At 46.4% G+C, this 12590-nt stretch overlaps 1 protein-coding gene across 4 annotated transcripts in view; it reads left to right on the top strand.

Annotated features, from left to right (window-relative positions):
- Positions 1-231: 231 nt before the first annotated feature.
- Positions 232-12590, top strand: part of CHCHD6 (coiled-coil-helix-coiled-coil-helix domain containing 6) — a 110883-nt gene continuing 98524 nt past the window's right edge. The window contains exons 1-4 of one of the 4 annotated variants that reach the window (XM_083795840.1): positions 232-406; positions 2431-2554; positions 3709-3778; positions 5104-5248. In XM_083795840.1, coding sequence (XP_083651966.1) covers positions 317-406; positions 2431-2554; positions 3709-3778; positions 5104-5248 — 429 coding nt within the window. In that variant the 5' untranslated portion in view covers positions 232-316. The remainder of the gene's footprint in view (positions 407-2430; positions 2555-3708; positions 3779-5103; positions 5249-12590) is intronic. The other 3 variants (XM_083795841.1, XM_083795838.1, XM_083795839.1) reach the window with 3 other exon arrangements.

The following is a 12590-nucleotide window of genomic DNA, read 5'->3' on the forward strand; positions in this document are numbered from 1 at the left end:
ATCCGCTGTTGTTTGGACTGACGCCCCAGTACCACCCCCTGACTATGACGAGCAGAAATGCGTGGAAAAAGCGGTTTAATGGTGCACATCGCACCGCGAAGGATGAGGGGAAAACACTCCCAACGCGCCTGCACCGCCGGCAGACTACAACCCCCAGCCTGCACCGCGCCGCGCAGCCAGCACCGCGCCGCGCTATTGGCCGTCCAGAAGCCATCCACCAATGGCAGGCGGGCGTGTTGGCAGGCGGCGGAAAGGGAGTGTTGCCGCTCGGGTCGGAGCCGGGGGGGAGCGGTGTCCCGGCGGCCGCCCCGGCGGCATGGGGGGCAGCGGGAGCCGGCCGGGCGGCAGGAGCGTCTCCTTCGGCCGGGACGAGCGCGACCGCGTCCGGGTGCTGCAGGGCGTCAGGGTGAGGGGGCGCGGAGGGGCCGGGCGCGGCGCCGGGGGGGCGCCTCCGCGTTGAATCCCGTTGGTTTTTTTATTGCTATCGCCTCGTCCGCGCGCTTTTCTCCCTACAATTCCTTCGGAGCGAGCCCTCGCGGGGAGTCCCGTCGGGGTCGGCTCTGAGGTTTTCACTGCTCGCCCTGCAGAAGTCACCCGAGGCCGTGCCGGGCTCCTTTCAGAGCGCTCAGCGCGGGTGAGGGGGCTCCTGCCCGGCTCCTCGATGCTGAGGAGCACCAGAGGAGCAGAGGAGAAGGGCAGCCCCTTGGGGTCTGCCCGGTGCCCCTCTGCTCAGCACCCCCAGGGCCAGGGGAACCTGCTGGTGGTGGCGGTGGCGGCACAGTGACCTCCATCAGCTCGCCACGAAGGGGGCCACCTGCGTTGCCCGGTGCCTGGCCGTCTGCAGCTCCTCGTGAGGTCCAGGTGGCTGTGCACAGCCTTGCAGGCCTCTCTGCCTGGCTTCCAGGAGGAAGAGTTTCTCTCCTGTTGGTTTTTCTGTTAGTTTGCTTTGTGAAATGAAATAGCCCTTCCCAGCTCTTAGCGCCAAAGAGGTTCCTTGCCTTGTGCAGTTGTGTATACAGAAGTAATTCTGCTCGGCCTGCCCGTAACTAAGTCTGGCTTTGTGCAGGCCTGTGCGTTTCAAGAAAAGCAGAACGAAAGTTGCCGTAGCCCCTTTATTTCTCTGTTCCTTTGGACATCTCTCAGGGTAAGAGCGACTGGTGCAGAGCACCGTGCCGATACGTGCCTGCGGACTCACTGCCCAGGGTTGCCAAAGGCCAACTGCTGTCGGTGTGCGCTTCCACGGGATGCTGGCATAGGATTCTGGCTTCCAACCACCACTAATTTCCATTAAATTCACGTGGAACTGAATTATTTTTGAGATACCTACTGTCTAGTACTGTGTATTATCTAATAAGGCTGGTTTTCCATAGAGAATAAGGTTAAATTCCTAAAACAAGTAGATGCTGTCCTTAGCTTTCAGCTGTATTGGAATTGATACCGAGAGTCCTCCCCGTATCATCCCCTGCTGTGGGGATGCCTTGGCAATGCTGCTTGTCATTGCCTTGCTGCCCTGTCATTTCTCTCGTGGTAGGCATTACATATCTGGGGTTATTTCTCACCAAATCCTATTGCGAAGGCACTGTGCGCATACACGCGTGTTTGTAAATAGTGAAAGTGTAAAGCGGGAGGGCAGAACAGCCATGACGTAACTGGCAATACTTGGTCTCCTTCTATGATAAGGTCAGCTTCTTAATGGCACCGAGTCCTTCTGGACTTCAGCAAGGCCTTTGATACTCTCCCTCACAGCATCCTTCTGGATGAATTGTTCACCTGTGAGAGAAAAAAGCTCACGCTATGCTGGGTGATGAACTGGCTCAACAGCAGAGCTCAACGCTAGTGGTGCTCCCCAGGGCTCAGTTCTAGGGCCAGTCCTGTCTAACGTTGTTATCAACGCTTCTTATCAGCATCAAGGTGCTGGTAACAGGGCTGGAAGGCCACTTGGGTTGCATAGTCTGGAGAAAACAAGGCTCTGAGGCGGCCTCTGCGCTCTGCAGCTTCCTGAGGAGGGGAAGCGGAGAGGGAGAGGTGCCGGTCTCTGCTCCCTGGGAACCGATGGCAGTTCGCAGGGGAACGGCACAAAGCTGCATCAGGGAAGGTGCAGACTGGATAGACAGAACAACTTCTTCACCAGGAGGGTGGTCGGGCACTGGAACAGGCTTCCTAGAGAGGTGGCTGATGCCCCAGGCTTGTCAGTGTCAGGAGGTATTTGGATAATGCCCGCATTAATATGCTTTACCTTTTTGGTTAGCCCTGACGTGGTCAGGCAGTTGGAGTAGATGGGCTTTGAAGGCACCCTCTGTTCTATATTCGATTCTGTGTTCAATTCTATTCTTGCAGTAACATGAAAACTAACAAGTTGGGTACTTTGATACTGAAATATGTGTGTGCTAAGTGCTAAATTGATTCCTTTCTCATGTATGCATGTTTCAGCTCTCTGAAGATGTAGTAAACCGAATGAAAGAAACCCCACAAAGTAAAAGGGACAACCAGAGATCATCCAGCGGCACAGCTCCGTTTTCACCAGCTGCAGAAGGGAAGCCCAAATCCCCTACAGGTACTGTCAGTCCCTGTCAGGTCCACTCTTTTGACACACCTCTCAATAGCACTGCTGCTGGATGTTACATAGCATGTGTGTATATTTCCAAGGCTGCCCTGTTACGAGAGGAGCTCTTTGATTAGCCTGTAACACTTTTACATATGTAGGTATCAGCGTCATTGAACGTCTTGGACGTTGCAGTCCCGTGACATTTTACGGGTTTCTGAAAGGTGGCTGTATCACCTGGCTGTCGGAGCAGTTGAAATGCTGTCCTTCTACTTCTGTTGTTGTGTGACCTTAAGTAAGACAGCATGTTTTGCTAGGTCCTTTCCTTCTCTGGCTTTGGAATGCCACCCTTCTTGGATGCGTTAATGAACTTGGATCACTTTGTGAACGTTTCTAAGAATGATTTCAAATAAACATGCAGTAAGCGTGGCAGAATATTTTTATCTTTTATTTGTAGAAACTTGATTTATTGTCTCCTTTCCATGCCCGGGGAGTATGTTGTGGATGGGTGGGGAAATACTGCTTGTTGTTCTTTGGAAATAAGCTCATGCTGTGGGGGCAGGATGGACTGACTAAGCACAGCTTACGTGACAGTCCAAGTGGATGGTGAGAACGTGATTTCTGAGCTTGTCTTTCTTTACAAGTCACAAATTGGTTTGATTTCTGTTAGTTTTCAAATATGCTTTGTTGATAAGCATTATTCGTGTGTATTTAAGGCGTCCAACGTAACATGAAGGTAATGAGCCAGGTGTTTGCTGTTAGAGATTTATTACTTGTGGGATCTTTCTAATTATAAGGAAAGCAGGAGCTTGACGGTAAGACTTAGTTGAGCTAGAAGAAGCAAATAGAAAGTAGGACTAAAACTATGCTTATGTTTCAGTATAAAACAGGGCGTGGGGAGTGTAGGTTAACATTTTTACCTAGATACTTCTATAGCGTGCCTTGTTCAGTGTGCCTTGTGAAAGACGGTGTTGTCAGGGTCTTTCTTTCCTGAATTTTGACTATCAAATTTACATTTTCTTCAGACTTTTTTTATGTGTATTGTTTTTTTCTCTTGATGGGATAACACTCACATATGAAGTGTTCTCTTCTTATCAAATAATTTATGATGTGATGACGGACTGTTTTCTATGACACTTGTCACAGGCTTCTGTCCTTCTTTCCAGGAATCCAGCCACCAATGGCAAGTAACTCTGGTCAGAAGGCTTCAGTTGCGGAGCAGGAATTGTACAGGAGGTGAGGTGAAGTTTGTGAAAAAGACATAGTTTAGCTCCTTTTCGACTGTATATATGATTTATTTCACTCTGAGTGCGGTGACTGTAAATTTTAGTGCCTGAGAATCCTCTTTGAAGCCTTGTTCAGCTAACGGCTACTGAACACTTTGTTTAGATAAGCCTGTACCTTAGCCAAAAGGAGCAACTGGGGGAGCTGTGAGCAGATGGAGTGCTGTTTGGAGAAACAGGTAGGGAGGACCAATGTAAAGAGTTGGTAACTGTAGAAAATGTGTATTATGTGCATTGCAGGACCAGTTAAGCCTAAATTTAAGTAGTTGCCGTTCCTGAGACAAATGAGGGAAACTGTTTGATACTAAGGGATTTTTAAATCTCAGATGTGGTCATGGGTTTAATTCAGTTTACACCTAACATTATCAGATCAATTTTATGTATCTGGCTCCTTTTGATAGACAAGGCTTACTGCCAGTCAGCCAGTACTAGAGTGCTATGAATTTTTCATTCAAGGGTATTTAAATTTATTATTTTTATTTATCTTTAAAGATATTTATAAGAGCTAGGAAAAAAACGTACAAGAAGAATGTCCTCTATCAAAACCAGAGGAGTCTACTCCTAGTTCTAGGTATGCAGGGCCGTGAGAACTTCAGTGTCTGTGTAACTCAGTGGCTTTCTGCTACAAAACTGCTGGTCTGCTCTGTTTTCTTTTCTTAAAGATGCTGTAAAAATTGGTCTTTTCCTGAAGAGCAGGCTAGCAGTTTTGTAGCAGAAAGCCACTGAATTACACAGACACTGAAGGTGCTTGCTTGTAGAATTCCCCAGGCTTGAATTAGACTGAATTTCCAGTCTCTGAGATGCAGGTGTCCAGGCAATGGATATGACAAGGATGCTCTCTCAGCACTGTCACTGTATTTGTTCTGTGATTTTTTTTTCCCTTGTAGAATAGAAGAAGCCCTATCAGACTAACTCCTTTTATTGTAGTACGTTTCTTGATTTTTTTCCAAAGCAGTATCTATTTATCTAGCTAACTACCTTCTATTATCACTGTTTTCAGGTGATAATTAAGCACTTAATAGAGCTAAATATAACTGAGATATAAGCTTCTAAGGTGCTCAGTCTACTGTTGTTGTCTGTGCTGTGTGACAGTGAAGTCTGCAGGTCGTGTTTACAGTTTGTTGGACTCGAATTCCTGCTGATAATGGAGGGGCTGTGAGCAGGCTTTGTACCAAATCGATAACGCGTTTGCGCATTGGCTCTGGTCAGGGATAGTCCATGCTAAGCCGTGACCCTGCTGCCAGAAGTCTGCTGATCGCCTTCTCTGATCTCTTACAGGTATGAGCAGGAACAGGCCCTGGTCCAAGAGGAGCTGATCCGGCTGGCCAAAAGAGAGAGGGAAGCGGCCGGTGAGGCGCTGAACACTGCCCTTCAGCGGGAAAGGAGCAGCACGAATGAAGAAAGGCAGAGAGCAGCCCAGTTGGTGAGTAACAAACCTCCAGTGTGCTCCCACGCAGGACAGACTGAAACCTCTCAGCTTGAAGGGGTTCACTGAACGTCACTTGTGCGATGAGTTTAGAACCTGACTGAGGCTGAGGCGCTCATCACCTCCTAACTCCTCACTTTACTCTTGGGCTTACAGTGCAGTTGGCAAGCTGCGCTTGCAGCCTGTCATGCAGTGATTCCAAGGCCAAGCTTGCAGGGAAAGGCAGGAGCAGTGACTGTGCTGAGGACAGCCTTAGCTGTAGGGGAAAAAGGATGAACGGTAGGTCAGCGTGGTGCGAGCCTGTACGAGGTGGTTGTCTCAGGTAGTGCAAGCACATGAAGTGCGTGTGTCAGTATAGCCAGGGTAAGATGATGCTGATTGTGCTTGCCGCGGTGAAGTCAAACTGCCTGTTCATGCAGACTGTGTGGTGGTTTCACCCCGATGGGCAGCGAAGCTCCACCACAACTGCTCCTTCACTCCCCCTGCTTGAAGGGGGAGGGAAGAAAATAATGATTGGGAAAAAAAGCTCACAGGTTAAGATAAGGATAATTTAATTAAAGGGAAAAGAAAGAGGGGGAAAAAAAACACAAGCAAAAGGCTGCACAGAAGCAAGGAGAGAACAATTCTCTACTTCCCATCAGCAAGCAATGTTTGGCCACACCTTGGGCCTCAATACGCCCAGCAGCTGTTTGGGAGGACAGATGTCTTCATAACAAGACCCCCCCTTCCCCTTCCCCAGCTTTTATTGCTGAATATGACGTGATATGGTATGGAATATCCCTTTGGTTGGTCTAGGTCAGCTGCCCTGGTGGTGTCTCTTCCCCACCTCTTGCTCCCACCCCCAGATGGCTCTGGGGGTGTGTGGAGAGGGTCTTGGTGCTGTGCCAGCACGGCTCAGCAGTGGGCAGAGCAGTGGTGGGATGGGATCGCTGCTCCAGCCACCTGTGCTCTGGCACTACACGGGCTGCTGGGGAGAAGTTAATTCTGTCAGCCGCTCCCAGTACAGGCTGTGGTGTTTGAAAAGTTTATTGAGAGAGCTAGGCTGAGGGTAATTCTCTTTGCCTACTGCATGCTGAAGGGACAGTTTAGGAAGAGGGCAGACTTGAGGAATGTTATCTTTATTTGTGTGTCTTCCATCCTGCTGATGTGTTGCACGCGCTTGATTTAAGCGAAGAGCCCTTCTGTGAGCATGTTTTCTGCCTGGTGAATAGCAATAGGTGTGGCTTACCCGGGCTCGTGACTGTGCTGGGAAGCAGTTTGAGGTTATAAATCTGCGGGGTGAATAAATAAAATGTAAGTGAGCATCGCTGTAATGGTTTGGACAGAAGGTTCTAGCTGTAGTCCGTCTCTAACAGTGATCCACGGCGGATGCTTATGCGGAGTGTGAGAACAGGGCAGACATAGAGTGTCATAGACATAGACAGAGAGCTTCCCACCTCCATACCCTGGCAACTTCTGGGGTTTAGAGCCTTCTTGGACAAGAGGCTGTTTTATTGCCTCGGTGCTTAACAGTCGCTGACGAACGTGCCTTCTGTGAGGATGTCCGCTTGGGGGTTTGGACCCATTTACGCTCTGACTGTCTGGCAGCCTACTGCACGTGGCTGAGTTGGTAGGTCTCAGGCCGCTCTGCTGGGTGTAGCTTGGGAATTGCTGCGTTGTAGGAAGCTTCTGCTTGGCAGCTTGTACCCTGGCCACGGGAAGTGTGCGTGAGCGCTGAGCCTTAGGAGAGCCACGTCTGAGGCAGGTGACTGCCGTTCCTCTGAACAGCAGGTCTGGGCCAGCGGACACGGTGTACTAACTCTCTTCCCACTAGAAAGAGAATATTATCTTTATGAATGCAATTAACAAAGCTCTGTAAAGGGGGCTGGGAGGGTGGGGGAGGGTGGTGGATTTAGTGCCCAGCCTAAAGATAAGGCCCAGCTCAGAAATAGAGCCTGCCCTCCCGCAGTGAGACGCAGAGAGTAACCTCGGAGATGCGTGGCTAGCAAAGGCAGGCAATATTTGTGGAGTGCGAGGAGGGCACCTCTAAAATGAGTAGGGACCTGACCTCTAACATACAGAAGCTGTTCTATTATCTGAATTAGCTTTTAATCCTGCACTGTCACATACCCAGATATTGCAAACTTGATGGTCTGCAAAAATCTGATCAGGCTCTCTCTGTGTAACCCATAAAAGATAAATAGTGGCCATGGAATGCGGCGCAAGAATGAGAAACTGTTAAATTTCATTGCTCTTTAACTATCTCTTTATCAGTCATAAATTTGAGATCCTTAAAAATGGAATAGTCTAGCCTGTCCTTCCAAAGATGAGGTCAAAGCTATTGTCTGTTGGTTTCTAGGTGTCTTCCTAAGCAGTAACTGTTCTTGCCAGCCTTTTGAAATGATTGGAATCCTATCAGATTTGCTTTATCTCAGCTACAGTTTCCTTTCAGGCATGGTCACCTTATTCTACTTTCTTAATCCTACTCAAATCATATCTGTCCTTTGTCTTCCAGTATTGTTTTCTTCTTTTATTTGGAGTAGTGTTTGAATGGTTTTTGCTCACTTTTTTGATTTCTAGCCCCAGAATATGAAGCAAATAATGGATGTGAGCTGCTCTTTCATCTCATCTGTATCTGTCTTCTCTTTCAAACAGAAGAGTAGTGGAATTAGGTGTACCCGGTGGTAGTCTAGGTGCAGATAGAACTGGAAATTATCTGCTGAAGTTTATAAGGGAAACAGCTTTCAGTTTTTAGTGTGTTTTTGTGGTGTTTTTTTTTTCTTCTGTCTTGTTTGTTATGACCTACTAGGGAAACCGGTGAAAAATGGGACAACTCCTATGAAGGAAATAACAAATGAATAATTTGCTTCTAACAGCACTTAATTCAGTAAGAATTGAAAATGATGCCATGTATTAGTAGTAAGGTTTAGTTTTATTATTGTTTTGATACTTGCAGTAAGGTCTTGTGCTGCTCTGTGCCCTCACTGTATCAGTAGCTTGGTGGCTGGTAGCCTTCCCTCGTACCGTTGTCTCTAGTAGTGCTGCAATATTCTCCTGTAACTTTACCACTTGTGGACCATAAATCCAAATATGATAGCTGTATTTTGAAACGATTTCATTTTGCTTGTGTTGGACGTAACTTGTCATTTAATCTGTTTTTTATGATTTTTGTCCTGACTTTTAGTATTAACAGCATCTCTGTGAAGTGCTTCTGTGGTTCTGTGCAGTGTCCTGCTGAGAGCGCGGACTACAAATAACATTTGGTAGGGAACTTGCTGTCGGTTTCTGGGGCCAGTTACTTCATCACTGGTGGGGCAGGGAGCAGATTAAAACTGGTTGTTTTTTTTCTTAGCGGTTCACTGGTTACAGGAGGGTTTGAGAGTTAAGAACCTGGGTTCTGTTCTACATTTTTGTCTTGATCTTTTTTTTTTTTATGACTTTGAACAAGGTACTTAGCTTCTGAACAGGGTACTTAGATTCTAGATACCTTTAGGTTTTGACTAAAACTCCGTGAAGTTTAAGAAGCTAAACACCTCTATAAGTAGAAACACTGCAGCATTCACTTCACTCTTGGAGTGAATATGGCTTTTGATTTACCACGTGGGACTGGCTCAGATGGAAGCAGTCTGCTAAGCTCCTGTGGAAGAAGCCTCACCAGTTTATATTAGAGAGAACATGTTTTGTTTGTACATCGCTGCAGGATCATGGTGCTGGCTGGATTCTTAAATAATGTAATGCCATGAGCACTTAGAGTACAACAGGGATAGTATGTACAGAACTTCAGAGCAGTGCCTGGGATGTTTAACTGATGCAAGTAGCATACCTCAAGTCTCGTGTGAAATAAACAAGAATCAGTACAGCCATCATTATTTTTTATTTTTTAATTCTAGCACAAGGAATTTCTGAAGTTGTCATAGTCAAGTTATTTAATTGCTTGGATGTGTTATGAATAGTCTCGCCTTTTCCTAAGCCTTGAATCTTTCCTATTTAATTTCCAGTTAATCAAAACCTAATCTCTCAACTTCTTGGTTCTTCAGGCTTGCTTTTTTTTTTTTTTTCACCAACAAAAGAAACTTTTTTTCCCTTTCTGCTTTTGTAATCTCCTAAGGCTGTGCAGCATATGCATCATGAGCCTTCGTCTTGGAGCCAGTGACTCCCAGCCTGATGGTTTTTGCTGAAACCTTTGAAACAAATCAATGTGGAATGGGGATGGAGAAAAGCAGGAGCTGGGGGGGGAGAATAAACGCGATTAAGCGAAGACATCTCATTACTACTCTAGAAAGGGAGGATTATAACTTATAAAATAGGAGGATCTCATTTAGGGGCCATGTGTGCCTGTGTTATCAGGACAGAGGGAGAGCAAATAGAATAAATGAAATTAATACTTTGAAAAGAAGCATTACGCGGATTTCAGAATTGAACTAATATGATTTGTGCAAAGCCCTGAAGTTCTTATCTCCCCATTTAATACCCCTCGGATAATGGCTTTGTCAGAGTTATTGACCAAGAGTCGTCGTCTTCCTTACCACTTTGAAAGAATGAATTCAGAAATGGGGTGATGGTAGGACAAACTTTGCACCGTAATTAGCTGTTTGAGACAAGACTGAAGGGCATTACTTGCTGTGCGAAACCAGCCTGGACACAACTCCTAAATTGCTGGGAAAGCCGTTCGCCAGCTGTTGATGACACATGGTTCACCATTCCCAGTGCTCCTGGGAATTTGGTGACTTCTATAAATGTACAAATAAATAACGTGCTCTGCTCGCTGGGCGGCAGCCCCTGCTTTCTGGTGGCTCCAGCTCTGCACCGTTGTGGTTAGTCAGGCCTGGGATGCGAGTGTGGGAGGAAATCCTCACGGGAGGAAGGGTTTGTCCTGTTGCTCCAGCGGCTGGTGATAATTGGTCATAGGCTGCTGGGTTCTTTTTGAACGATTTGTTGGCCAGAAATAAGCTGTGTGCTCTTCGGAGCCCTCCTGAATCAGTGAGAGAGGAAGGGCGTGCGTTGAGCAGGAGTGACTTTGATCAGGACAGCGGGTTTTGATATCGGGGTGGTCTTGTGCGTGTGGGATTCTGAACCCTTGGGCTTTCCACGTTGAGTGCATTGGATGCTTACACCCTTGTTTTAGTGTGCATAGTGTATATGTTTAATGCGTACCGGTTAAAAATGCCTGTTGCCATTTTAACTGTTATGTTTTCTTTCTCCAATTCGAAGAATGTGGAGGTAAAATTGGTGAAAGCTTAATAGCCTGTACATTGCTTGCTGTAAAGTGGTGGTAGTAGGGGAGTGATCAGCTGGAATAGTGTGGGTTGGGGGGGGTTGGCCCCCAGGAGGGAAAGGAATAAGCCAATGCCCATTTCTGGAAAGTTTTTTTGTTAGGTTTCAAGGTCACTGATGAAGTTTCAGGCCAACTTTGTGCTTTTTGCCCAGTGTTGTCAACCAGTATCAGCTGCAGAGAGATGCGCCTGAACTGGGACTGAAGATGGCTTTAAACATGGTGCTGAACACGACTTAGTTTTGTTAAGGCTTTCATTTACTTTGTGGTAAGCTGGGGATCAGCTTCATCCTGGCTGATTAACCCGCAGGTAAACATCCCTGGATTAGGCTGGGCTTTTGTTGCGCGCAATCTCTTCCCGTTGTGACAACAAGCTGCGGTGGCCAGCTGAGGTCTGGGAACAGTGGGGTGTTTGTGACAGCGTGGGGACAGCAGTGAGGCGAGGCTGCGTTTTTAAGGTCAGGCCTCTATCACCAACACTTGGCCTTGGTTTGTGTATTTATTTTTTTTTTCCCCTCCCTGGGTATATGAACTGATGTAGTGAAAGCCCCAGGTACCGCCCCTGCGAGCTTTGCCTTAGGTTTGGATGCTGCTCACCTCAGGGCAGTTTTGTGGTCTGTTTGCTATGCAGTTAAAATGTAGCACATTGAGCTAAAACCCTTCTATTTTAAGAGTTGCAAGTCTGTATGTAGGAAATAGTTGGTTCTGGGAGGAGACTTTGCTAACACAGATGTTGGGTTTTAGTCTTGAGTTGTTCTTTCTGTAAATGGTTCTTGATTGAAACTTTTTTTTTTTTTTTGTGGGTGAAGCAGAAAACACTGAATTAAGTCAGGAAATAATAGTGCAAAATGAGGAAAAAGTCCAGTTATTTTTCTTCACATTTGATTTTTTTTTTCAGGGATGTTATCACTTGTGATTAGCAACAAGTACCTACGTGTGTTTATTACAGGAATGACACTTTCTTCAGATCCGTTTTTATATTTTGTTTGGAAAATGACTGGTGCATTTAGCTACTAGAACACAAATTTGTACGTGTAATTTGGGTACTGCCGGTGGTAGGAGCAGTACCTCCTAGTGGTTTGGCTGTTTGCAGAGCACTCACAGACCCTTAGTGCGTGCACAGCCAGCTAGGAAACCTGCCTGGGTTAGCATGAGTGGTGTTGTCTTTGGCTAGAAGTTGCAATGTGGTTGTTTCCGATTGCTTTCACTAACTGAATAAAACTGCCTTTTAAAGATGTTGACATACATGGAAAGATGTAGATTTTTTTTTTTTTTTTTTGCTTTGAGCCTTAGTGATTTATTACCAAAAAGGCCCTGTCATTGTCTCTTAACGTGTATATTGAAGCAAAACCAGGGCACGTGTACGTGTGACACTCCCAGATGGTTTCTCTCTGGAAGAACTACGCGTCGAGCGGAGCTGGCTGAAGGTATGGCACCTCTGGAAGGGGCTCCTGCTGGCAAAAGCCGATCCCACTAGGCAGTAACGGCTGCTAGCTGAGAGCTTGTGGCACACAAAACTTCAGAAACAAATGCGTGCCTTGAACAGCTGAAGTGTTTGAACAGATCTTAGGAAATTCAGATCTTAACCTGTAGCGTCATAACTGGTGTTTATTTTTAAATAGCCTTAATTTTTTTAAATTGCTTTTTAAAATTCTTTTTGGGTCAGGACTTGGTAATTAACAGATGTGCAGTATTCCTTTGCCTTTACCAAAGGCTGCCTCAGCCTCTGATGAGCTGTCTGCTGCGAGGCGCGTGGTCAAGCACGGTCTCTTTGGTGTTGGCGCTTCTAATTAGCAGGCAGTGTGTCATTGAGTGCCAACGGGCTATCCGAAGAGTCAGACAGCCCTTAGTTCTGAGTCTCCTGTCTTTATTTTTATATTTTAGACTACTTTTTGACCTGAAAAAGTCTATTTAGTAGCAGCATTAATAAGGTTATGCGTTTCATTTCTCTGCATTTTTAATGCTTTATATGGAGACCTCCTGCTGCAAACGAGGCAGAGTCAGAACACGTGGAAGCAGTCTGCTTTTCTTCCCCTGGTGAGGACTCGAGGCTGGGTTTTGTAGCTCCATGTGTTGTTTTCTGTGTTG

The sequence above is a fragment of the Anser anser genome, assembly GCF_964211835.1.
Source record: "Anser anser genome assembly, chromosome: 12".
NCBI lineage: Eukaryota > Metazoa > Chordata > Aves > Anseriformes > Anatidae > Anser > Anser anser.